At 49.6% G+C, this 25730-nt stretch overlaps 1 protein-coding gene across 1 annotated transcript in view; it reads left to right on the top strand.

The window, feature by feature from the left end:
* The window catches only part of LOC103539242 (puromycin-sensitive aminopeptidase), a 35378-nt gene extending 14882 nt beyond the window's left edge, over nt 1-20496 (top strand). Inside the window, exons 3-23 of the mRNA XM_030465866.1 lie at nt 1548-1625; nt 2633-2754; nt 3644-3751; nt 4782-4982; nt 5665-5761; nt 5867-5900; nt 7326-7440; nt 9514-9678; nt 10348-10452; nt 10740-10800; nt 11578-11687; nt 12277-12340; nt 12883-13022; nt 13877-14011; nt 15446-15665; nt 16230-16372; nt 16621-16677; nt 17107-17214; nt 17463-17618; nt 17730-17777; nt 20027-20496. Of these exons, the coding sequence (XP_030321726.1) occupies nt 1548-1625; nt 2633-2754; nt 3644-3751; nt 4782-4982; nt 5665-5761; nt 5867-5900; nt 7326-7440; nt 9514-9678; nt 10348-10452; nt 10740-10800; nt 11578-11687; nt 12277-12340; nt 12883-13022; nt 13877-14011; nt 15446-15665; nt 16230-16372; nt 16621-16677; nt 17107-17214; nt 17463-17618; nt 17730-17777; nt 20027-20179 (2420 nt within the window). The 3' untranslated portion in view covers nt 20180-20496. The remainder of the gene's footprint in view (nt 1-1547; nt 1626-2632; nt 2755-3643; nt 3752-4781; nt 4983-5664; nt 5762-5866; nt 5901-7325; nt 7441-9513; nt 9679-10347; nt 10453-10739; nt 10801-11577; nt 11688-12276; nt 12341-12882; nt 13023-13876; nt 14012-15445; nt 15666-16229; nt 16373-16620; nt 16678-17106; nt 17215-17462; nt 17619-17729; nt 17778-20026) is intronic.
* The last annotated feature ends 5234 nt before the right edge of the window (nt 20497-25730 follow it).

Genomic DNA, 25730 nt, shown 5'->3' with positions numbered 1-25730 from the left:
CCCCGGGTTGCTGACAGGAGAGCTCAGGGCAGGTTTGTTCTGTTGGACTCTGGGGTCAAACTTCACTGCAGTCAGCACTCAGCTGCTGGGAGCTCACTCCAGACCATGCTGTTCCCCTCAGCATCTTCTCTCCACCTCCTTCTCTCCTTTTCCTCCTCAGTATTTTGCAGTTACATGGAGAGAAGTCAAATCCTTACATTCTGTCCCTCTCTGCCCAGTCTTGCTGGCATTTTGCTGTCCTTGGGCTGTGTGCTGTGTAAATGCTCTCTCTCACCCCTCTTTACAGCTGATTTGCAGCTTGTAGCCTGAAGTTCTTCTGCTCAGGCCTGTAAATATTTTTTTTTTCCCTTGAATTTATTTCTGAACTGTATATATATATTTTTTTTTACACCTAGAGCTGTTTCACTGTAAACATTTGTATGTTGTGTGCCCTAGCATGGTGGTTAACTCTGATTAAATGCTGAGCAGAGCTCTGTGAAACCAGTGGTTAACCAGTAGTTCAGAGTGATGCCCCACGCAGCTCTGTGCTCTCTGAGCAGAGCTTGGCACTCACTGCCTTTAGGTTGCAATCATTCTGTTCCAGGAACAACCAGCACTTTACATTTGAGGAGAATAAAAGCATGTTTCCAGTTAGCTTTGTCACATATGGAACAACTTAGCTCAACATCTTTGGAGTGTGCTTCTGCTGCCTCTGTAACCCAAAACCTGTGTTCCTGTGGTGCTACCTGAGCACACAAGGCAGCTCATTCTGGGGATTAAATTCATGTTTCAAACAAGCTTTGCCATTCAGAATTCCTTGTAGTGAAGAAGTCAGCACAGGGGTACATTCTTCTTTCAGGATGGCTGTAGCTCTCTGTATCAGAGCACATTCCAGTATTATTTTTCTTTTGTCCTTTTTTCTGTCACCCTTCAAAGCTGGAATATCCAGCAGACAACCAGAACTGTTCACTGAATCCTTTCTAGCTCAGTTTTGAACCAAAAAGGTTGCCAGACCACTTCAGTGTCCTTTAAACTGATCTGTGCATTTCCTTTGTCTTCAAGAACTCTACAGAGCTGCCAGATATTTGTTGTATTTTAAGTCTTAGAGTTCTGCATCAATATCTCTGCACAGGAAGCTGCATCCTTGGGCTGCTCATTTGGTTTTGGTGCACATTTCCCTTTCTTCACAAGAGCTGATGGTGGCTGAGGATTGAGTGACCCAAGCAGCAGAACTTGCCAAGTGAGGTCCTGTGGGTCAGGTTTGCAGTTTGACAGCCTGGGCTCAGCAGAATCCTCCCCTGCCAGGCACCAGGCTGCCTGGGCTGATGGAAATGGGGGAGATTTATTTCTCTGGAGCAAAATAAGGTGGAATTCCAACAGGGGGTGGGGTTTCTTCAGTCACTTGCTTTTTTTCTCTCAGTCTGGATTGTTCAAAACCTTCATTGATCTCCTCAGCAGCTGCAGCACAGGGTTGGATTCAGCTGGTTCAGTTAATTTTAAATGTTTGTGAGGCACAAAAACATCTCTGGGGCTTGTTTTGAACCAAGTGCTCTGGTTTTCTGTTCCAGAGGTACACGCCACGGGGTTCAACTATCAAAATGAGGATGAGAAGGTTACTCTCTCCTTTCCCAGTACTCTGCAGAAAGGTAAGAGCTATTTCCATGCTTTCTGCTTGCTTCAGCTCTGTGTTTAAGATATTTGCACTTGAAGAAGCTGGAGCAGGACAGCTCTTGTCTTGTTCCCTGAAGTTCCTGGCTGGGAATCCAGTGCTCCCAAGGGCTGCTGGCCACTCTCAGTCACTTTGTGAGCCTCTGGAATTGGAAGTGTTGTTACACCTGAGGTTCCTCTAATAGTTACCTGCTACTGGGAGCTGGGCTCAGAAGCTTCTTGTTAGCTACCAACAAGCTGGGTTTTCTTAGGGAGAATGAGCTAATCTGAATTTCTGCAGTGTTTTCCTGGTACTAATTGTGTTGAAACTGCAACAGTTCTTTTTCTCTGAGGAATCTTGTCAATTCAAGCTCAGCTCCTGGGTTTGAATCAACCACTTTTGTTTCATCTCCACAAACACAAACACCAGGATTCCAGGAGGATAAGACTTTGATGTGTCATTCCATGGGATACTGGCAACCTGCCTCTCAGCTCAAGATCAGGTTTCCCCTTTTGCACAGAGGCAAGGTGGGCAGAATAAATCCTGAGACTGACTTAGAAGCATGAAGGCAGGCAGTGCTCCATCCTGCCTTTGCCCTGGGTTTCAGAGGATGCTGTCAGTGCCTGGTTTCCATCCTGTTTTGTTTTTTTTTTTTTTTGCAAACTTCACTCAGATATAAGGACTGGAGACTTCCCAAAAAGGCTTAAGGTAGGTCTGGTTACTGCCCCGTGGTTAGAAGATGAGGATGCTGTAGGCTCTGCTCTCTGATCAATGCCAAAGTGCTGTGGGGACTCTGGTTTTGCTCTGTTGGAGTTTATTTTATATCCAGAGAGTGAAGAGTTTGAGGGAGATGGGCAAAAAAATGTTGGGGAGAGACCTGCTGAGGGGACATCTCTGTTCAGAAGGTCCAGAGGCAGAGGAGGAGCCTGGCTTGGGGGTGCAGACCAAAAATAACGTTGTGTTTGGTGCATGCAACTCAGAATGTCCCCTCTGTTTGTGTTGCAGGGACAGGGTCACTGAAGATAGACTTTGTGGGGGAGCTGAATGACAAAATGAAGGGGTTCTACCGCAGCAAATACACCACCCCCACAGGAGACACCAGATACGCTGCTGTCACTCAGTTTGAGGTATGGCACGGGGGGTTGGTTCTCAGGGATAAAGATTCTCAGCATGGAATTAATGCTTAGGAGAAGGAAAGGCAACTTCCCAGCTTTAGCTCCCTCCTCTGGGTAACTTTCAGGAGGCTGTATCTTGTATTTTTCTTTTTTTTTTTTTTGCTCCTTGTGTGGATGGGTGAGACCAAAAGCAGCCTTGGTGCTGCCACTAAAGCTGAATCTGGGAAGTTTCCCAGCCAAGGACCATGCTGGTGTGTGTGTGTACACAATGGCTGCAGTGTTGAGGAACAGCTGTTTGTTTAGATGTGGACAAACACCTCTGTCTAACCCCTTTTGGAAATATATTCCTTTTTTTTTTTAATAGGCCAGTGCCTTTATTTTAGGACCTTGCCACCCAGACAGTGAGCCAGATACTGTCTCAAGTCTTATGTAAACCCTGGACATAATGACAGAGTTTTGTACCATATTGTGATTTCACAGTTCTCTGCCTGGTTACATAAAACCTGGGAGCACTCACCTCACACAAACAGAACATTTCTTGGGTGCAGTCTGGTGACAGAATATAAAGGGGTGGTCTTGTGTGTGTGGTCTCTGAATGCCTGGGTGCCCTCCCTGTGTTCACATGGCTGAGCTTTGCTCCTCTCATGACTCTGCTGAGTTTTCCTCAGCCTCTAGAATTCCAGCAGAGCACAGAGTGCTTTTCAGCTGCAGCTTTTTTAAAACCCAGAGGGAAATAAGTTACTGCTGTAAGAATAAAATGGCTCTAATGCAGAGGGCAAGAGTGCCAGTGACCAGCCAGCATTGATCCCAACCTCTTGCCTCCAAAATATGCTGAATTTTTGGGTGTTCTCTTGCCACCATCTCCTGTGATTGATTTGTTTAATGATCTTCCTTCCTCCAGGCTACTGATGCTCGCAGAGCTTTCCCTTGCTGGGATGAGCCTGCTATTAAAGCAACATTTGATATCTCTTTGGTGGTTCCTAAAGACAGAGTAGCTCTGTCAAATATGGTAAGTTCTTGTTGGGGAACTAAACAGTGTTTTAAATAAAGCTGTAACAATGCCAGCTGATTATCTGGTGGTTATTAGTGTGTCTTGGCAACAGGCAGAGTTAGGGATATGGGCTCTCTTGCTGGCTATTACTAAGCAGCTCTAAATTGAGGGGAGTATTAAAAAGATTTTACTGGGATGTCAGATGCTAGCACAAAACCTAAAGGGGTTGTACAAACCACAGTGGTGTTTCTTACCATAAATCAGACAGTCTTAGCATATGTGATGCTACATGCTGCTTGATTCAGAGTGACTGGGAAATAAAATAAAATAAAAAAAAAGTCTTTTTAATGTTTATATAGCTGCTAGAGCTACCTAAGCAGATGTAGAACCTGAGTTAAGAAGGATGTTTTCTGCCCTGGGGGATTTTAACCAGAACTGGGGTGTGATGTGCAAGCAGAAGTTACCTCAGCCCCAAATACAAGTGGGGGATTTCAGGTTTTCACTCTAAATATGGTGCCAGCCTTTGTAGGGCACCTTGCTGGAGAAGAGCAGCTCAGTTGGAAACCAGACTTCTTTACTCCCAGGTGCCAACTTCCCAGGTTCCCTGTGAGGTCTGAGCACATGGCTCCTGTTTCAGAACTGGAAGTGAAATCCTGAGGCCTTTTTGGGATGGGGGTGGATTTCCCTGGAGGAATCTGCTGTGTCCTTGGCAGCCATGGGTCAGGGGGCATCTTTAGTTGGGGGGGGAGAGGGATAATTACTTGGGGGGGGCTGAATTCCCAAATCTCAGCCCTTTCCTGGGAAGCCCTGCTGTGAGTCAGTGATGGGAGAGTTGCTCAGGGTGTTGTGGGGTTAGCTCAGGGTGTTGTGGGGTTAGCTCAGGGTGTTGTGGGGTTAGCTCAGGGTGTTTTGGGGGTTGCTCAGGGTGTTTTGGGGTTAGCTCAGGGTGTTGTGGGGGTTGCTCAGGGTGTCGTGGGGTTTGCTCAGGGTGTTTTGGGGGGCAGTTTCACTTCCATGGAATCACCACCCTTCCCTTTCCTGCTGGAAGAACGTCCTGGACCGCCGGCCCTACCCGGACGATGAGAACCTGGTGGAGGTGAAGTTTGCCAGGACCCCCACCATGTCCACCTACCTGGTGGCCTTCGTGGTGGGGGAGTATGACTTTGTGGAGGCCAGGTCCCTCGACGGGGTCCTGGTGAGGGTTTACACTCCTGTGGGCAAAGCAGAGCAAGGAAAGTTTGCATTAGAGGTAAGTGTCCCCCCCTTTTCCCCCCTTCTGCCCCCTTCTGCCCCCTTCTGCCCCCTTCTGCCCCCTTCTGCCCCCTTCTGCCCCCTTCTGCCCCCTTCTGCCCCTTCTGCCCCCTTTTCCCCCCTTTTCCCCCCTTTTCCCCCCTTTTCCCCCCTTTTCCCCTTCCCCCCTTCTCCCCCCTTCTCCCCCCTTCTCCCCCCTTCTCCCCCCTTCTCCCCCCTTCTCCCCCCTTCTCCCCCTTCTCCCCCCTTCTCCCCCCTTCTCCCCCTTCTCCCCCTTCTCCCCCTTCTCCCCCCTTCTCCCCCCTTCTCCCCCCTTCTCCCCCCTTCTCCCCCCTTCTCCCCCCCCCTTTTTCCCCTCCAAAACTCCTGAGCATTTGGTTTGGGGTTGGTTTTTTTTTGGCTTGGAGAGTCTGGGTTGTTGTCTGTGATGATGGAACTGGATGGATTGGTTTGGGTCAGCTCTGGTTTGGGGGTGCAGCCTTGGGAAGCTCTGAAGGGAGTTGGGGGGAGGCTACAGCCTGGGAGGGGAAAAGGGGATGGGAGTTTTCCAAAGCATTGTGCTCTGGGAGCTGGACATGGGGCTTCTGGAGGAAATCTTGGCTGAGGCTGCTTGCAGTCATAAAAAGTCAAGTTTTTTACTCATTGTTCCAGGTTAACTTTTCTCCTCTGGTTCCTTGCAGGTTGCTGCTAAAACTCTGCCTTTTTATAAGGACTACTTCAATGTTCCTTACCCTCTTCCTAAAATTGATCTCATAGCTATTGCAGACTTTGCTGCTGGTAAAGTAACTCACTTTATTGATGACCTGTAGTTGCTTTGAATTTGAAATGTTTAGGAAGAGGTGTGTATCCATATCAATAAACCTTTGTATTTATTTTATAAAGGTGCCATGGAGAACTGGGGCCTTGTTACTTATAGGTATGCTGTTAAAATCCTGTCTTTCCCCCCTCTTTGTTCACTAATTCTTGGAAGTAATTGGATTAGTTTTAGGGAGCTGTAATTCTTGGGGCTCATCCCAGCTGAGACTTGAGGAAATACCTCCCACTCTTGCTTCAGTTTGGAGCATTTTAACTCCTGCAGCAGCTCTGTGCTCTGATCTTAGGGAGGGGAGAATCAGCTCTTGCAGCTTCTGTCCAAGGGTGGGAGATGTTCAAGTGTCTGGCAGCACTGCCTGTTCTGCAAGAGAACTTTCTTGGCCTCTTCCCTCCCCTGTAAAAGTTACTCATTTACTGACACAGCTGGAAGAGTTTCTTATTTTACCTCCTAGGCAAGTTGGTAAATTTAGCAACCACAGAATAACCATGTGGATGTGAGCAAATCCAAGATATTAACTTGCCTTCCTTTTCAGTTTTGTTTTTTCTTGTTCATCTGATCAAGCTTTTGTACTTTTGCTTGATTATTATTACTATGAATTATTGTCTGTGCCCATTGTCAGAATGCTTTTCCTTCATTTTGTACAGCATTGATCCTGTAAGCTTTGGATTTCAAATCCTGAAATACTTTGAATTTCCTCAGCTAAACTTTTATTTTGGCCTTAAAAAAAATGACACAGCAGAGACTTAGACTTAGCTGGAAAGTAAAATTACCAGAAATGGCTCAAACCAGGACATAAAATGGAAATTTGAGCCCAGGTTTACAATTCCTTATCTGCTTATTGCAATTCTGATGAAATTTGATATTTTACTCCCTGTCTGGGGGAAAAAAAAAAAGAAAAAAAAGTGTCCTGGATGAGTAGAATTTTTGGAAGCCTTTAATTGTGCTGTTACTTTCCCCCCTGCCCCCTTAGGTGACTTTGGCACTCTTGCTTTATCCCTTTGGGGACAGAAGGTTGGCACCAGCTCTCTTTTGAGGCAGGTTTTTCCCTTTTGAGCTGCAGCAGCCCAGAAATCCTTTTCTGGCTGACCCACTGAGTCCTGAGTGTGTTTGTGTGTGCCCTGTGGGGACACTGGTGTGGGAATCTGGGGGTGACACAGCTGCTGTGCACTTGGAGGACTCAGGATTCCTCTGGGGGCTGTCAGATCCTGTAGGTCAGATCCTCTCTTAGAAACAAAGGAGGAACTTTTCTCATTCCTGCCTGGGTTTTTTTTTTTTTTCTTTTTTTGCACTTGTCTTCTTGCATGCCCTAAGGAATTAATTGCTCCAAAGCATCCCAACAGCTGTGGAACTTTTACCAAAATAATTCCATGGCTACACCAAAATAGCTTTTGGGTTTTGTTTTGGTTTTCAGTGGTTCTGATCACTCTGTAGCTTGCTTAGGTAATTGAACCTACTTTTGATTCTGTGTTTTTTTTTCTCCCTAGGCCTGTGCCACTCTGCTCAGTTCTCTTTCTCTTTTGAATACAGGGAGACTGCATTGCTCATTGACCCCAAGAATTCCTGTTCCTCATCTCGCCAGTGGGTTGCTCTGGTTGTAGGACATGAACTTGCTCATCAGTGGTTTGGAAACCTTGTGACTATGGTATCTAACCAGCTCCAGTTCTTCTAGTTTTCTTTGGCATGTGCTTCATATCCTGTGTGTGCTTAAGTGCCCCCTAATAGCAGGCATGCTACCTTTAAAATAATAATAAATATTCTTAAAATGCTGCTTTATTCCCACTTTCTCCTTTCAGTGCAGCAGCTGAGGAGTTGCTCAGCAGTAACTCAAAGGAATGACTTTGAGTATATGGGGAGGGAGCTGTCTGAATGGTTTGATGTTTAAGTCATTTTGGTGGGAATAAGAGCATATCTGAGGCAGCAAGACTGAAATCCATAAATAAAATCCCATTTAGTGCTGAAAACTGGAGCCTGGATCTCTCAGAGCTTCAGCTTACTCTGATGATGAGATCTGACATCCCTTTCCCCCAAACCCTGCAAACAGGTACTTGGATCCAAGTATTTCACAGGTGAGGAAGTTTCTGTTGGAAGAAGCTGGTGTGGTAAAAACCCCAAAGCTTCTGGAGCCCCAGGTCTGCATTTTCCTGGCTTTTAGGCTCCCATGATGAGACAAACCTGAGGGTCAGTAGTCATTGTGACACTAAGCAGAGGGTTTAACACCTTCCCACAGTGCTGTGCCTCTTGAAATGGAGGCAGCTGTGCCCATTCCTCTTGGTGGTAGCACAGGTAGGAAAGCAACACAATATTTGAGTGGAAAAATAATAATAAAGTGATAAATTTGCAGCTTTTAGTAGAGTTGTGCAGCTGGAAGCAAGGGGAGCCAGCACTGTGTGACAGGAGAACACTGTAGGGTGCCAGCAAGTGGTTGGGGTTCAGTAGTGACCCCCAAACCATTCATGGTCCTTCTGACCATTGAGAGCTGTGGCAGTGAGTTTGAGAGACAACATCATTTACAAGAATCTCTAAAGAATTTCTTGGATCAGCTTTTTATTCCCCTGTTTGAAGTTCTAGGTCTTCCAGAACTTCCCTTTGCTGCTCTGTGGTGCAGCTGTGCCAGATGAGGACATTCCAGTCTTCTTAATTCCCAGATTTTTTCCCCCTCACTTAGTCTGAGGTGCTCACAGCACAGCAGAGAGGCTCAGGAGCATCACTCCTGGAGCTTGTCAGCACCAGATCTTAGTGGCCAGCACAGCTTGCCAGTTCTTCCATAGTGAAGATAAATAAAATCAGTAAATAAAATCCAAGTACAATTCCAGGGGAAGAAACAGGAGTAGGTGAGCAATTAGGTTGCCAGAGGGAAAAAAAATGAGAAAAAAAAAACCAACAAGGAGGGGAAAAAGGTTTAGAAGTGCATCCTGATTGCCCAGGAGTCTCTTTCAGAGTTGCATTAATCCTTTGGCACCAACGTGTGTGTACTGGAACCTGGTCTTGGGAGCAGAGGCAATCAGAAATATAAATGCAGATTGGATGGTCTGCACTCTAAAATTAAAGCAGGGCTGAGCTGTCTGGTTTCAGGGACAGCTTTCCCTCCCCAGGGTAGATGTTTCATTCATGGCAGCAGCAGTGCTTGGTGGAGCAGCTGGTGGAACTGGGCTGGTTCTGCATCCTCTGCAGTTTCTTCCTCTCAAGGCCCTGGATCTCCATTCCCATTTAAAGAACAGTTGGGAATTGGGTTCTGGCAAAGGGTGTTTTCTTCCTCAGCATCCATAATTTGTTTTCTGATCTCACCTACTTCAGTTAAATCTTAGAAATGAAGAGTTTTAGGAAGCCAGTGTAGCATTCTGGTCTGAAAACAAGCACCTTTGGGTGGTGAGGAACAAACCTTTAACTGTTTCCTAGATTTCAGGTCCCCATAGTCCAGAACATTTCCTCAGATTCCAGGTTTTCCTCCTTTAAGTAAGAAAGCAAACGACCTCAAACAAAATCAGCCTTCTGCTGTTAAAGACACTGACACTGCTGCCCACAGTTCTGCTGCATTACTCAACAGTGGCCTTGAGGACACTTCTTGGGTCAGTGACTTCTGCAGGGAGAGGAATTAGTGTCTCCAAGTCGTACTGAACTGCCCATCAGCAGCTTCTTATCATTGCTGGAAACTTCTTGTTGGTTCTATTGAAACTCTTGGAATTTTGTTCTTTATTCTGTTGTCTTTTCTTTCCAGGAATGGTGGACCCATCTCTGGCTGAATGAAGGATTTGCTTCCTGGATTGAGTACCTCTGTGTGGATCACTGCTTCCCAGAGTATGATATCTGGACTCAGTTTGTTTCTGCTGATTACACACGAGCTCAAGAGCTTGATGCCTTAGACAACAGCCATCCCATTGAAGTAAGCTCTGTCTTTGCTGTTGTTTGTCCTCCCTTTTCTTCCTGTCAGCTGGCTGTGAGCTTTTTTGCCTGTTAAGAGGAAGAAAGAACTTTGCAGTCTTGATATAATGAAGGTCCAGCTGGGTTTGCTGCTCTGGAAACAAGGCAGTGGCTGAGTGATGAGGAGAAGGCAGTAGTGAGCTCAGTTACAGCAAAACTGGGAGTTGGGCTGGAAGAAAATCCCCTTGGAGTTCCTAGAGATCCCTGTGGACAAGTTTTCAGGTGGCTTAGGAAATGCTGGATGCAAGAGATGTCAGGAGATGGCCCTGCTGTGTACAACAGGGACTTAACATCTCCTGAGCACTGCTCACTGTCCCAGAATTAAAGTTTCCACTGTGGTTTTTTTTTGGTGTTTGGGTATATCTTAACCCCAAGGACTGTAGCAGCATCCCCAAGTCCATTTGATTCAATACCAAAACCTAAGTTAGGGGATATTTAACCTATAAACCACCCAGGGGGAATACATTGAATTAACTGGGGGCTGAGCTTCCACATTGACCACTTAGTGATGGATATTCTGGTGCTTTCTTCAGTGAGAAAAGTCAGCTCCTTAAACACTAGAGCAAGGAAAATCAGATGTTTTTATGGCAGATGAAATTGTTCTCACTGCTGGTTACCCTGTTGTCCACAGGTCAGTGTTGGCCACCCCTCTGAAGTAGATGAAATATTTGATGCCATTTCTTACAGCAAGGGAGCATCTGTGATCCGAATGCTGCACGACTACATTGGTGATGAGGTAAAAAGATTGGTGTTTAAAAGCCAAGTGTAGATGGCCAAGTATTTTTTACAGTTAATCCCTTTTTAAAAGAAAATCAGTGTATTCTTTATTTTGGAAACTTCCCTCCAGTTTGTACTGGGGCTCTGTTTGAAATTGCCTGGGAGAAATAAGTGGGGAAATGTGGAAGGAGTTAGAGGGGTCCATGGTGATCCTAAGGTTCCTTGGCCAAGTCTTGAGTTTAAGTGGAGTGCAGAGGAGGGCTGGAGGGATTTTGGTGCCATTTCATCCTCGTTCTGTGTTCCCAGGACTTTCGGAAAGGAATGAATCTGTATTTAACAAAGTTCCAGCAGAAGAATGCAGCTACAGGTAACTGGTGGTTGTTATGTGCTGTAGGAAAGTGATTCCTGGAGGCACAGGTTTTACTGCTGAAGGGCTGGATTCTTAAACAGCTCCTTTCTCCACCCAAGAACTGAAAAGCAAGGAAATAATGACCTTGTGTCCAGTTTCATACAAGGTGTTCCCTGCACTGCCAGAATTCAGGATCTTCTTAGAGGTTCTCTGTGGCTGAGGTCAGTCTGGAAGGGCTGTGTTCCTCTTGGTAACCACAGCTGCCTGGTGATCTCATTCAGACACAGGGCACACTGCTTTGCCCTGCAAGCCTTTTGCAGTATTGATTGCATGTGTGATTAAACAGTTCAAAGTCTTCTCTGACATCCCCTGCCTTTGCCTAAGTCATTTTTCTGCATCAGGCAGAAGTGTGAAGCCCTGTGCTCTGTCAGCCCAAACCTGCCTCTGTTCCCTCAGCTCTCTTGGTATAATAGATAAAAAAACTTAAGGAAAAGACTCTTCTATTTATCACTGTGGATATTTAATGCCCATTTTTGTTCTACTTTATCACAATGTGTATTGATTGCATTTTCTTTTTAGTAGTTAAGAAGCTTTCTCCTCCCCTGTCTTCCCCATCAGTGGTTTAAACCCTTCCCTCTTGCCTCTCATCTGTTCCAATTTGATACAAACTCACCCCAAAAGAGAAAGGGCAAAGGGAAATATTAACCGAGCCTCTCCCCCTGCCCCTAGAGTGTCTTTAGTAGTGTCTGGCATGTCAGGACTCTGGGAGTCCTTAGTCAGGCTTTTCTTCTGCAGAGGACCTTTGGGACAGCCTGGAAAAAGCTAGTGGTAAACCTATTGCTGCTGTGATGAACACATGGACCAAACAGATGGGATTTCCTCTCATTTATGTGGAAGCTGAACAGGTAAATGTGGCTGTGTGGGTTTTTTCAGCACTTCAGATCAAAAGTTCTGCCTCAAAACTGTGTTTGCAGACCAAGTCCAGTAGCATCCAATGATATAAAAAACTCCCTTTGATCAGGAGGCAGAGCAGGGGCTGCTGTGGTTATGACAGGTCCCTTTCTGAAGGGAAGGGGAAGTGCAGCTCTCTGGAGGAACCCAGAGCAAAGCAGAGGGAATTATTCCACAAGGACTCTGCATCACGTGCTGGGAGTTTGCTGACAGAGCCCATTTGCTCTTTGTGTTGGTGGGAGGGAGGGAGGGAGGCTCTGACTTTGCTTCCCTTGCCACACGTTTCCCTTCTCACTCCAGTTCAATTGTGCTTATTCTACAAGATTGCAGGGTGAGTGAGTTTTACTGCCTGGAAGCTGAAGTCTGGCAACAAATCCAAGAGAAAGAGGGCATGTGTGTTTTAACAGTATGAGTGCTGGCTGCTCTGGAATGATTCCCCTTTTCCTGGAGGGGAATCAGCAGGCACATGAAAGCAGGGATACACAGAAGCTGAGGTGTCCTGCTAATCCCTTTCTCTCTTTTTATTATTATTTTTTCCCTCAGCAAGAAGATGACAAAGTGTTGAAGTTAGTCCAGAAGAAGTTCTGTGCCAGTGGACCATATACTGGTAAGATGAGTGCTAAGAGCAGGAACAGAGTCCCTTATTCCCTTATCTCCATGCCATAGCAGCAGTTTGGAGCAGGCAGGTGCTCTGCTGAGATCCAGGTGTTCAACTATGTGCTAAAACTTCAGAAAACTCTTAAGTTGACCACTTCCATGTGTGGTTTCCATGCAGAAATTCATCCCCAGACTTTCAGCTTTTACTCTGAGATTCTTCTCTTGTCCTGCTCCAGGCCAGGGCTGCACCTGAGGAGCTCTGCAAGCTGCTGGGTTTGTAGTAGTGCTGAAATAAAAATGCCAGCTCTGTCTTAGGACACTGATTCCAGCCATCTTCCATGCTTACAGGAATTCAGCTCTTTGGCCTGAAAGGTCATTTAGAAATTCCTGGGTTTTAACTCTAGCACTGCCCTCTCCCTTTGGGTTGGATTAGGCCAGATTAGGCCTTTTTAGATGCACCTATAGGCAGCCTTGCTGAAACTTGTTGAAACATCAGGCAGAGTTTCTCAGTGGTGTGTGCCTGCTCTTTTTCCTTCCTTTTTGTTCTTTTAGGGGAGGATTTCCCCATGTGGATGGTCCCCATAAGTATTTGTACAAGTGATGACCCTACCCGTGCCAAAATGCAAATATTGATGGACAAACCAGAGCTCACCTTGGTTTTGAAAGATGTCAAACCAGACCAGTGGGTGAAGGTGAGTTGGGAATTATTCCTGGGAAGAAGTCTGATTGTTGCTGTAATCTTCCTTTCAATTTTTCTCTTTTCTTGGGTTTTTTTTCCCCTTTGTAGTCTTGTATTTCTCACAGAAGGGGCCTCTCAGGGCTGCTGTTGGGTGCTGGCTCCTCTCTGCAGTGCTCAGTGTAGCCCAGTGCCTCCCAGGAGTGGCCCAGCCAATGCAAACTTCAGTGTTTTAGGAGTCCAAGCCCAAAAGAGCAGTGTGTGCAATCAGAGGCAGCTTCTGAGCTGAAGTGTGGTGGCTTTTTTGGTATCCCATGGCAACCAGGGTTTAGTTCAAGTCCATCTTGAGCAAAAATAACCCTGTGGATCTTTCATCAGCGTGAAGGTTCTCTGCAAGCTCTTGCCAGACAAGTGCAGATCTCCAAGTGAAAGATAATTCACTGCTGGGGTGAATTAAACTGAATTAAAAATGTGTGGCCAGCATTGGGCTGAGGTTGGTGCTGCACGGGCTGTGGGGTTGGAGTGGAGCAGGAGAGAATCAAATCCTAACACCTGAGTCTCTCTTTTCCCTTCCCAGGGCATCCCTTCAGTTACCCCTGGGCATTTCTCTTCTCTCCTGGCTTCTAATTTTAATTCTGGGGTTTTTTTTATGCCACCTTTGTCTTCTGTACCTCTTTGTGAGCATTTCCTGCCTGAAACCTTGAGTCTTTCTCCCTTATGATTTGAGGGTTTTTGTTTGTTTTCTTTAAGTGTGACTGGCCTGGGAGCTGCTAATGCTTTCAGAAATCCCTAGTGGCTCAAGAATAAATAAAACCACTTCTTTCTTTGCTTCTTATTTTTAATTTTTTTTACTCTTTTGGTCCTTTTCAGTTAAACCTGGGGACAGTAGGGTTTTATCGGACTCAGTATAGCCCTGAGATGCTGGAGAGTTTGATACCAGCCATCAAAGACCTCTCCCTACCCCCTGTGGACAGGCTGGGCCTGCAGAATGATCTCTTCTCTCTGGTAAGCAACCCTTTGCTATTCTGTTTTTCAGTCAGAGCTCCAGTGCCTGCAGAAATCGGGGTCTGAAGAGTCAGTCTCAGTTTCTGGAGGCAAAGTGCCTTTGGGATCACTGCATAAATCCAGCTTCTAATGAGCTGGGCAAGTTCTAACTTGTATTTTAAGACCCCAAAGGCAATGGAATCAGGCTGTCTGTAACCCCTGGTGCACAGGGGGCATTGTACTAGAGGTTTCCTTACAAAATCAAGGGGTTTGTGAACTTCCTGGCTTTTAACCCATCCAAATAAGGAGATTTTCATCATCCCCATCAGACACAGTCAGCACCATGTGCTCTGTTTATTGGGATTGCTAAAAGTGACCTCTACTTGAAGAGGAGGCTGATGGGGATCCTTAGTGTTTAAAACCCAAAGTATTACCCCCAAAGCAGGTGTTGCTACCTCTGAACAGTCAGACCCTGCACTCTGTGGGTTTCAGGTTGTGTTTTCTTACTCTTGACAGTCACCAAATGTCTGGAAACTGGAAAAAAATGTGGGTTTGATGCCCTGCCTCCAGCTTCAAAGCTTGTAAGGCTTAGCTGGAGGGGGTTTGAAAGTGTAGCCTGAGTCATTTCCCAAATACTGCAAGACTCTGACAAAAGAGTTGAGCAAATAACAGAGGGAGGAACATTGTGTGAGGCTCCTGGTTTGGTTTCAGGTTTTTTTTCATGTTTTTATCATAGGTGACTAGAGCTTAGATAATAAAAGTTGATCTTCACCTCTTTTCCAGTACCATAAATTACTGGTCTGGTTCCAGATTAACAAAAATCTGAGCAATCTGGTTGGAGATACCTTCTGTAGGTATTATGGACTGCAGTAAGCATGGAAATGTTTTCCTGTGGAGCAGTTAAAGGAGGTTTCCCTGGCAGAGGGGGAGAGGCAGCAGCGCTTCTTGTACTAATTCAGGGGAAGCAGAAATGCCTTCTGCAGTTTCACCCTCTCAGTTTAATGAAGAGCAAAACCAAAATCCTCTAAATCAGTTTTTAGTCAAAGTAAGATTTTGGTGGGGGTCGTATCTGCCTGAGAATAACTCTGGTTGGGGGTGTTCTGTTGTTTGGTTTGGGGTTGTTTTGGGGTTTTTTTTTTTGGTGTTGTTGCAGTTCTGTGGAGTCACTTAATCCCCTTGTCTTGTTTCTTGTTTGCAAAACGTGCTTCTGAATAGCTGCCTCCTTGTCAAGTGCTTTTCTGTGTGTAAAAAGCCTTGTGTGCTGTGAGCAGCTGAGGTGCTTCAGCTCCTGTTAAACCCCCCTGGGCAGAACAGAGAAAAAAGAAAATTAAAAACAAAGAGTTTCTCTGCAGTCTGTGCAGAGTGGGGGAGACTGTAAAAAGAATGTGATGAGCTCTTTAAACATCTTGATTCTGGTTTGGAAGTAAGATTAATCTGTGTCTTTTCCTCTCCCAGGCCCGAGCTGGAATCATTAGCACTGTAGAGGTTCTAAAAGTCATGGAAGCTTTTGTGAATGAGCCCAATTATACTGTGTGGAGCGACCTCAGCTGTAACCTGGGAATTCTCTCAACTCTCTTGTCCCACACAGACTTCTATGAGGAAATCCAGGGCTTCGTGAAAGATGTCTTTTCACCCATAGGGGAGAGACTGGGATGGGACCCCAAACCTGGAGAGGGTAGGAAACTCCTGCTGGTTTTGGAAAACTTGTGTAAATAAACTCAGGGAGATGTTGGGAAAGGGGAGAGGAGCCTCAAGTAGGCATCCAGGGGTGGGTTTTATCCTTAAAACCAGGCAAGCACAAAAGCCACAACCAACTCTGTGTTATCAGGCAGAAGTTAAACTGGTAAAACTTTTCCCTACCTGGTCACTGACTGATAAAACTTCTCTGCTTTAGCTTGGCATCTGTTGGACTGCAGGGATCTGAGGAGGATGGAAAGCCAAGGACCTGCATGTTGGCTTGGCCTGCTCAGCCCTGTTGTAGACACAAATGGTTTAATGTTACTGACTTAGCTCAGGTTACAGGCACAGCTGGGCTGCAATCTTCTCCTGCCCCTCTTGCTGTAAATAAATACATTTATTCTCCTCTTGGCACCAGTGAGAAGTGGCCTGGTTTCTCCTTCACACATCTGGAAGGATTGTTCCACAGCTCTGCAGGTGGAAGAACACTTTAATTCAGTGTCTGAATTGTGTCTCCAAATCTTTTAATTTGCTTTTTTTTTCCCTCCTGCTCACCCAACAGGTCATCTAGATGCCCTTCTGAGAGGTCTGGTCTTGGGCAAACTAGGAAAAGCTGGGCACAAGGCAACACTAGAAGAAGCCCGACGCCGATTTAAGGATCATGTGGAAGGCAAACATGTGCTGTCAGCTGATCTGAGGAGTCCTGTAGGTTTTTGTACATTCTGGTTCCCAAAGAACCCTGTCCCCACTCACCTGGCACTGGGTGCCCTGAGCTCACAATTAGAGGAGTTGATGGATCCTGAAAATCCAGTCTTAAAAACGTAGGAGGGATTGGTGGGGTCTGATCTGGCCACTTGCCTGGAGCCTACCCCAGATTTGTAGGAACTGATGGTATTTCTGAAAAAAAAAAAGGGTTTTTTTAAAGCACTTTCCTTGTTTCTGCTCTCTCTTAGGTATATGTAACTGTTTTAAAGCATGGAGATAGTACTACTTTAGACACTATGCTGAAGGTGAGTGCACACTGCTGTTCACCCTGCCAGTTTATTCCATGAAAAGCTGAATATTCCCCCTCCAGGATCCTCTGAGCTGCAGAGCTCCATCCAGTGTTTCCCAGCTGCTGAGGACACCCAGGCCTCATCCTGGTGTTCTTGGTGTGTGTGTGGTGTGAAATTGCCACCTAGTGGATGCTGCAGCTTGTATTTTGAGATGATTTTTCCTTGCTGGGAGGCACAGTCCTGCTTGGCCTTGTTGAGCAGTGGTGAGGAGCAGCTTGTTGTGGTGCTGATGGACATGGAATGAGGGCCAGGATGCAGGATGAGCCTCAATTTGTCACCTCTTAGGCTGGAAGAGAACTCCAGAGTCAGTGCTAGGTAAGAAGTTGGCTTTTAAAGCCATGCACTAAGTGGTTTTGGTTTGTTTTTTTCACTTTGCCTTTGAAGCTTCACAAGCAAGCAGACATGCAGGAGGAGAAGAACAGAATTGAACGAGTTCTTGGAGCCATCTCTCAACCAGAACTGATTCAGAAAGTTCTCACCTTTGCACTTTCAGTAAGTTCCTGGAGAAAAAAAAGCTGCTTTTTTTTTTTTGTTATTTCTGACAAGAGCACTTGGTGACACCTCTGTGCTTTTGACATGTGGCAGCACAGGAGGAAGGGTCTGAACTCTTTGAGGGGGTTTTTTTGGGTGGAAAAAAAAAAAAAAAAGCTGTGCTTGGCAGCTTTGGGGCAGAAATGCAGGAATTCCCTGAGCTGGGGTTGGGGGAAGGTTTGAACACTTGTTTCCATTTTGCTCCTCAGGAAGAGGTACGTCCCCAGGACACTGTGTCTGTCATTGGTGGAGTTGCTGGAGGCAGCAAGCAGGGCAGGAAAGCTGCTTGGAAGTTTGTAAGGGATAACTGGGAGGAGCTTTACAATCGATACCAAGGAGGATTCTTAATATCCAGACTAATAAAGGTATTTGGAGCTCTAAACAAGGCCTCTTGGCACTCATGACCAAACCTGAGCTCTTAGATTTGAATTGCAAAGCACCTACTTACCCCTGGGAAATATTTTTTGTTCCTTCAGCTGACAGTGGATGGATTTGCAAATGATAAAATGGCTGCAGAAGTGAAGGTAAGAAACATTAATTAAAGCACTGATTAATTAACTGCACCCCTGACAAATGGGGTGTGCTCTGGGTTGGGAGAGCTCTGAGCTCCTCTCTGGGGTTTTTTTTTCTTTGGTTTTGAACTCTGCCTCTGCTTGTGACTGTTGGCCAAGCCCCAAACTGCACAGCTTCAGGTTATTTTATTGGAGTTCTTCTCACTGGCTCACAGCAGCTCTGTTCCTACCAGAACAGCAGCAGCACCCAGGCACTCCTGGAGGAATTAACAGAGCAGAAATGGGATAAATTCCACACCAAAGCTCCCAAGTTTTATGTTTTGTGCTGGGTGCTGAGAGGCTCTGGGCACGAGGCAGATTCAGGTGTTTGCAAAATCCATCTTGAAACTGGAGGCTCAAGGGGATTTGGGTTTCGTTCTCTCTGAGCTGGCAGTGCAGGCACTGCTCTCAGGAGCAGTTTAAAAACGTGCAGTTTTTGTTCTTTACTCTTTGCCCACACTTTTACAGGAGTCCTTGGAAGAATGAATCTGAAAATATGGTCCCTGGTTGGTACTTTCCCTTTAGGAAAACCCCCAGGAGGAATTCTTATTCCAAAGATCAGCTGAGCCATGAAACCTAACTCTGCTTTCTTTATCACTTGTGATCTCTTCCCAGGGAAGATTTAGCAGCATGAGGGATTTTGCAGGGGAAATCTTGCACCATAGCTATTTTATTTATTTTATTTTCCCTTAACACTTCCCAAAACATTTACCAGAACAATCATCCCTAACCAAACCATAACTACATTCCCAGAGAACTCCCTGAGAGAGCTTTTAGCCCTTGGAAGGGCTCTGGCTCTCCTTGTCACCTTGTGCTGTAGCTTGGGGGTCACCAAACCCTGGGAGAAGCCTGCTGGGGGGTGACCCCCACCTCTGCCACCTTTTTTTTTTTTTCCTACCTTTACCCCGTTGCAAAGTGCAAAGTCAGAGCAGGCTCTGGTGTGCAGCTCCTCAGAGCCAGGGGATCAATCTTGTTGATTCTGGAGGAAGAAATGAGACACCTCAGCCAAGCTCCTGAGAGCTGCTGCTGCTCTGAGGTCATTTCTGCAGCTTGGAAAGAGGCCTGGGCAGGGAAACCTGATGCCCAAATGCTGCTGCAGAATGCCCTGAGAGGCTTCCCTGGTGTCTCCTTCCAAGGCTCCAGAAATACCCCCATGATCTGCTGCTCCTCCTTGGCCTCCCCACCAGGGACTGAATTCATCCCTTCCAGTGGTGCTGAGTGCCCCTGGCAGCAAGGACAGGGCAGGGCTTTGGCTGCTCCAGTGCTGTCCTGCTCTTCCCACTCTGCAAACTGGGATTTACTGGTTGGGCAGCATGGTTTGGCTGCTCCAGTGCTGTCCTGCTCTTCCCACTCTGCAAACTGGGATTTACTGGTTGGGCAGCACTCTGTCAGGTCTCAATGGCACTGGGGGTCCAGGGGGACACAGGAGGTGGGTTTGTGCCCTGTGATGACAATCAGACATTGGGGGGGGCTCCCAGGGGAAGGGGGGGATTGGATTCCCCCATTTGGGGAAGTTTGGGGTGCTGAGACATCCCACAGAAACAGTAGTATTAGAAGGGTTGGACCAGGTGGTCCTTGGGGTGGTTCTGGTTGGACCAAGTGATCCTTGGGGTGGTTCTGGTTGGACCCAGTGATCCTTAGGGTGATCAGGGTTGGACCAGATGATCCTTGGGATGATCTGGGTTGGACCCAATGATCCTTAGGATGGTTCTGGTTGGACCAAGTGATCCTTGGGATTGTCATGGTTGGACCCAATGATCCTTGGGGTGGTTCTGGTTGGACCCAGTGATCCTTAGGGTGGTTCTGGTTGGACCCAATGATCCTTGGGGTGGTTCTGGTTGGACCCAGTGATCCTTAGGGTGGTTCTGGTTGGACCAAATGATCCTTGGGGTGATCAGGGTTGGATCCAATGATCTTTGGGGTAGTTCTGGTTGAACCAAATGATCCTTGGGGTGATCCTGGTTGGCCCAAGTGATCCTGGTTGGCCCAAATGATCCTTGGGCTGGTTCTGGTTGGCCCAAATGCTCCTTCCCACCTGACATCCCAGGATTTCCCATGCCATGGGGAGCACAAACTGGAGCCAGGTCAGGAGCACGATCCCACCCGACTCTGCATCATCCTCTGCAACCCGGGAGACCGGGCAGCTTAAAAGATGAAAAAAAAACCCCAAAACCCCCCAAAACCCCCAAAAACCCCTTTTCTTGTGTGTGCTTTCCCTGCAGGCTTTCTTTGAGAGCCACCCAGCCCCCTCTGCAGAGCGCACGGTGCAGCAGTGCTGTGAGAACATCCTGCTGAACGCAGCCTGGCTGAGGAGAGATGCTGACAACATCCACCAGTTCTTCCTGCACAGGGGGGCACCCCCAGCCCTGCCCTGAGCCCCCCCCCGGCTCCACCTCCGCGGAGAGAAGGAGGAGGAGGAGGAGCTGCCCAGAGCTGAGTCATCTGCCAAGAATTTGGAGTCTTTTTGGGGTTTTTTTTTTTTTTTTTGGGTTTTTTTTTCTCAAACCGACGACGACGACGGGGATTGGACTGTGAATGTAGTTAACTGGTTCCTGCTCACACTCCAGATTTAAATTCTATTTGAGAAATTATCAGCAATTCAGAGAGAAAAAGCAACACAGAGAGAGAGAGAGAGAGAAAGAAAAACAATCTGTAAATATGATAGTAATAAAATAGAGCATAACAAAACTGTGAAACCTCCTCAAGCCTTCTCAGTGGTTACAAGATTTAACAACCCCCTCCTGACATGTTCTGGTTTTTACACCCTCCCCCCTACCCCAAAAAAATTAAGAAAAAAAAAAAGGAAACCAGAGGTTTTCTGGGTCAGTGGAATTGGATGGAGAGTTTGGGGCAGGACTGGGTTGATCCCTCTGGGAAAGGTGAGTGGGACAGGCAGGTAACTGGGGTAACCTGGAGGCTGCAGGGTTTGGGGGAGATGTTCCTGCACCCCCCAACCCAAGGGCAGTGGGTTCCCTCCCTCCCCCTTCCCTTTTCTGTTTTCTCAGCAAAAATGTTCTGTTCCTCCTCAGTTCCACTTCCTGATGTCCTTCCCAGAGCTGTAAGGAAACTCCTTCCACAGCCACATTCAACAAGAGATCTGTGCAATTTATTTTTATTTTATTTTTATTTTATTTTATTTTTCTCCTTACTAAATTGCAGCTGCATGTGAGTGAGCAGACAGCTGCTGCTGGGGCAGCTCCCTGCTCTCCAAAACCCCTTGATTTCTCCCCAAAAATCCCCCTGGCTGGGGCACCAGGAGCTTTTTCCTTCCTTTCTGTGATGTGGGTGGTAATTAGATTCAGAAGCCTTAATGAGTGCTGATGAAGTCTGTGCCATCAGTTCCTTCCCCAGGCAGTTTGGGCTCCACTCACCACCCCCCCAGCCCCCTTCGTATCCAGGTTGGGAGTTCCAGAAATAGATTTTTATTTTTTATTTTTATTTTCTTTAACAGGAATTCATATTTGCTGTGGCTTTAACTGTGTTCCAGGAGGTCACCAGCCTGACTGTCACAGACTGCTTCCCTCAAACAGGTTTTGTGCTATTGTTTAATAAGAAATAAACCACACCAAACCCAACACCAAACCAACCACAAACCAATATCCAGAAGTTGGCGTTTAAATAAAAATGTCAATGTGAAGCTGATGTCCTGACCTTGTCTTTCCTGCTGGGAAAGGGACCCCCAAACCTCCCCCACCCTCTCCTCCTCTGTTCTGGGCTGATTTTCAGAGGTTTTGGGGCAGCTGAGGGAAGGTTGCAGCCCAGGAGGACGCAGGGCAGGGTTAAGGGGGAAAAAAAAGGTAAAAAAAGTGCAAATAAGGAAATTTCTATGAAATGAAAACTCATTTTCACCTGGGAAGCTGAGGGGTTTGGGTCTGTTGGTTCTGTTCCCTCTTGCTGAGTTCCCTCGACTTTTCCAGGTTGAACATTTTGGGGCAGAAACACCAGAAATGGGGAATTTTGTGCAGCAGGGTTGGGATCCCTGGGGCAGAGTCAGGAATGACCCAAAATGGGAATTTTTTGTGTCCCCTCAGGGCTCTCCCTGACCTCAGCACTGACAGAATCCCAGGTTCTGGGATTCCTTTGGGCTTCAGGTGATGGAAATGAGCTGGGAAAGGGGAAGGAATGGGACAAAACCAACACAACCCTGGGCAGGGAGCAGGGTGCAGGATCCCAGCAGAACTCCTGGGTCCAATAAAGCAAAAAAAAAAAGGGTTTAATTCTCCATGGGGGTTCGGGATGTCCCCATGGATTGGAATTCTTTTTGTTTTCCCCATTGGAGAGAAACTGATGGGGGGGATGGTGAGGAAGGGGATGAGAGGGGGCAGTGAATTTTTGGGGCATTTATTGCCCCAAAAGGGAATTTTAATGGAATAAAAGGATTATTTTCCTTTTATTACCCCCGGGACTGAGGGTGCAGAGCCCCAGGACAGCCGGGTCAGGACTCGGCTCCCTCTGTTCCAGCCAAAAACCTCCAAAAAAAAAAACCTTTGGGATTTTCCCTCCCCCCCAGCCCTCCCTCAGCCCCAGCCCCAGCCCCAGGTCCCAACAAAAACCCCGCAATTCCCCCCAAAACTCAATTCCAAGGCTCCCCCGGGATCTCCCTTCCCGGCCGAGGGGTGACAAACGCCCTGGCTGTGGGACTGTCGCGGCTCTGTCGCGATAATGACGCCGTTATCGCCGAGGATTCGCGACCCCAAAGCTGCGCTCGGGTCCCCCCTTCACCCCCGGGAGTCTCCGCCCGGTCCCCCCGGAGCCGCTCCCGGAGCCTCCGGTGCCTCCTGCCCGGGGAAGGTGAGAGCGGCTCAGCCCCCCCGAGCGCCATTAACCGAGCGCTAATTAATTATCGCAACGCTAATTGCTGCCTCCAGCTGCTCCCGCCCCGCAACACTTCTCCTTTTCAATCTTTCCGCTCCAGCTTCCTAGCGGTACCGGGCAGCGGTACCGGGCAGCGGAACCGCCCGGGCTGCGGCTCCCTCCCCGCAGCCTTCAGCACCCCCGGGACCGGTACCGGTACCGAGCACTGCCCGGGAACGCCCGTTCCGACCGGGGGCCCCTCACAGCGCGGACGTCTTCCCTTCCCGGGACTCCGGTTCCCTTCCCCGGGGGCTCCGGTTCCCTCCTGAGGATCCGATTCCCTTCCCCGGGACTCCAGTTCCCTCCCTGAGGCTCCGGTTCTCTCCCGGGGTTCCGCTTCCCGGTTGGGGCCCGGCACGTGTCTCCCCGCAGGCCGACAGCGGGGGCTGCAGGCGGCGTCCCCCCAGTTCCCGGTGCCGTTTCCCAGCTCCCGGTACCGGTTCCCGGTTCCCAGCTGCCGGTGCCGTTTCCCAGCTCCCGGTACCGGTTCCCGGTTCCCAGCTCCCGGTACCGGTTCCCAGCTCCCGGTTCCCAGCTCCCGGTGCCGGTTTCCAGCTCCCGGTGCCGGTTCCCAGTTCCCGGTTCCCAGCTCCCGGTGCCCGTTCCCAGCTCCCGGTACCGGTTCCCAGCTCCCGGTACCGCTTCCCGGTCCCGGTTCCCGCCCCACGTGGCCGCTTCCCTCCCCCTCCCCCCTTCGGGAACGCCCTTCCCGTTCCCACCCAATCAGCGCACACCGCCGCCGGAAGCCCCGCCCTTTTCCTCCCCCCTTCCCCTTCTCTACGTTTCCCGCCAATCCCCGCTCTCCCGTGACCGCCGCTGTCCAATCAGCAGCGGGGCGGTGAAGCGGCTCTCTCCGGATCCTTCCGCCCGCTCCTTCTGCGCGCGCGCGCGCGGGGCCGGTCCCGCTGCTCGCTGTGCGGCGGCGCCTCCGGGGTTCGGTTTGGGTCATTTATTTGGTTTGATTTTTCCCTTTTTTTTATTTTTTTTTCCCCTCCTTCTTCTTCTTTTTCCTCTCCTCTCCTTCCGACGCCGCCGCCTCAGGAGCCGCCGCCCGCCCGCCCGCCGTTCCCCCTCCCCCTTTCCCCCCGTACCGTACCGGACCCCTCCCGTCCCCTCCCCTCTCTCCGCCGCCTCCCCGGGGCAGGTCCCGCTTCTCTCTCTCTCTCTCTCTCTCCCCTTTCCCCTCCCTCCCTTCCCCTCCTCTCGCCCCGGACCGCCCCGCTTCCCATTACCCCCCCTTCCCCCCCCACCCTTTTTCCCTCCCCCTCCCCTTCCCCTCTCCGCCGGTGACCGGAGCCGCCACGCCGCCGCCATGGAGCTCATCACCATCCTGGAGAAAACGGTCTCACCGGGTAGGGCCCGCAGGGCGGCGGGGGGGAGAGCTCGGGTGGGGCCGGGGGCCGCGCAGCCCTTGAGGGGGGTGGAAGGAAGGAGGGACCGGGAGGGGGGGGGGGGTTTGAGGCGGCGGCCGCGACCCCCGGGAGGGCGTGGGAGGCGGCGGGGTGGGCGTTGGGGAGCGGGGGAGGTGTCGGGGCCTCGGTGCCCGCCGGCGGCGCCTGAGGGACGGGCGGTTGGGCCCCGCGCACCCGCTGACTGACGCCGGTTTCCCTCCGGCTTCTCCCTTCCCCCCCTTCCCCTCCTCCTCCTCCTCCTCCTCCTCCTCAGACCGCTCCGAGCTTGAGGCGGCGCAGAAGTTCCTGGAGCAAGCGGCCATCGAGAACCTGGTGAGCGGGGAAGCGGGGCGAGCCGCGGGAAGCGGGGTTGGGGCCCGGCGGGGACCGGAGGAGGCGGCGGGGCCGCTCCCCTCCCCCCCTCATCCCCCCCCCCTCATCCCCGCCCCGCCCGGTCAGGCCGAACCGCCATGGAGCGCAACCTACCCTGCCCGCGCCTGCCCGCCCGCCTCAGCCAATGGCAGCGCGGCCTCCGCGCGTCGCAGCCAATAGGAAAGCGGCGCCGGGCGGAGGGGCGGAGCTTATCGCGGGAGCGGCCTCCGGGCCATGTGCGGCCGCGGCCATCGCTGCCCCGGGCGCCGCCCGGACCCGAACCGGGACCGGGACCGGGACCGCCCCATCCCCGAACCTCCCTGTAAGGAGAGGGTAGCGGGGATACCCGAGCAGCGCCCCCAGCCCCAGGGAGGGTGAAGGAGCTCTGTGGGTTTGTGCTGAGCCCCAGGCGGGAGCTGGTGGGGGAATAAAAACCCCGGAAAAAGGTGGAAAATCGGGAAAAATAAAAATCCGAAGCTGTGTGTGCTCCGCGGGACCGGGGATGGGGGTCTGGGGGGTCAGGGTGCGGTGGTTGTGTGTGTAGGGGAGGGGGTGTCACCCCTTGGTCACTGCAGTTGCCAGGCACTGGTTTGCACTGGTCTGTACTGGTGTGAGTGGGGAGAGCAGCAGGGGTTGGGTTCCTGGTGCTGCCCACGTCTGGAGAACCTCTCAGAACCACCCTGGGGGCAGGTTGGGGTCTGGGTTCTCTTAGGTCACTGCTGGCTGAGCCTTGGGGTCCCCCCTGGGTTGTCTGGAGCCCCCATGGGGGGGTTTTGGGGTGACCTGGGGGTCCCTGGGGCTCGGGGAGCAGAGGGGAAATTCTCATTTTTCAAGGTTTTGTGTCTGTTTGATGCCTTGAGAAAGCCAGGGCAGAAAGCAGAGCTCATCCTGAGGCTGAGAACGTGTCCTGGAGTGGGGTGTGGACGTGGGAGATCCCATTCCCAACCTCAGGAAAAGCCTCAGGGGGGCTCCTGGGGGGGGGATGTGGGCTCAGGGGTGACCCCAGGGTGGGCTGGGGGGGAGTTGGGTTGTTTGGAGAAGGAGAAGGGGCAGGAGGAGGTTGTGGGTCAGGCAGCCCAAGCTGGCAGAGTTCTCCTGGAGATGCCCCAAGGGGGGGTTTTGTTCTTCCCTCTCCCTCCTCCTCCTCCCTGCTGCTCATTCTGAGCCTTCTCTGAGCTGTTCCTGACACTTCTGTAGGTGTGAGAGCTGAGGTCGTGCACATCTGCAGCTGCTTGGAGTCTGGAAGGCTCCATGTGATGCTTCCAGGATTAATCCTAGAGCTCCACGAGAAGAGAATTTTGGGTGGCTT

This window comes from Calypte anna, chromosome 27 (assembly GCF_003957555.1).
Source record: "Calypte anna isolate BGI_N300 chromosome 27, bCalAnn1_v1.p, whole genome shotgun sequence".
NCBI classification, from domain to species: Eukaryota; Metazoa; Chordata; class Aves; order Apodiformes; family Trochilidae; genus Calypte; species Calypte anna.
Note: the sequence above shows the minus strand (reverse complement) of the source record. Positions and strands in the feature narration are given on the sequence as shown.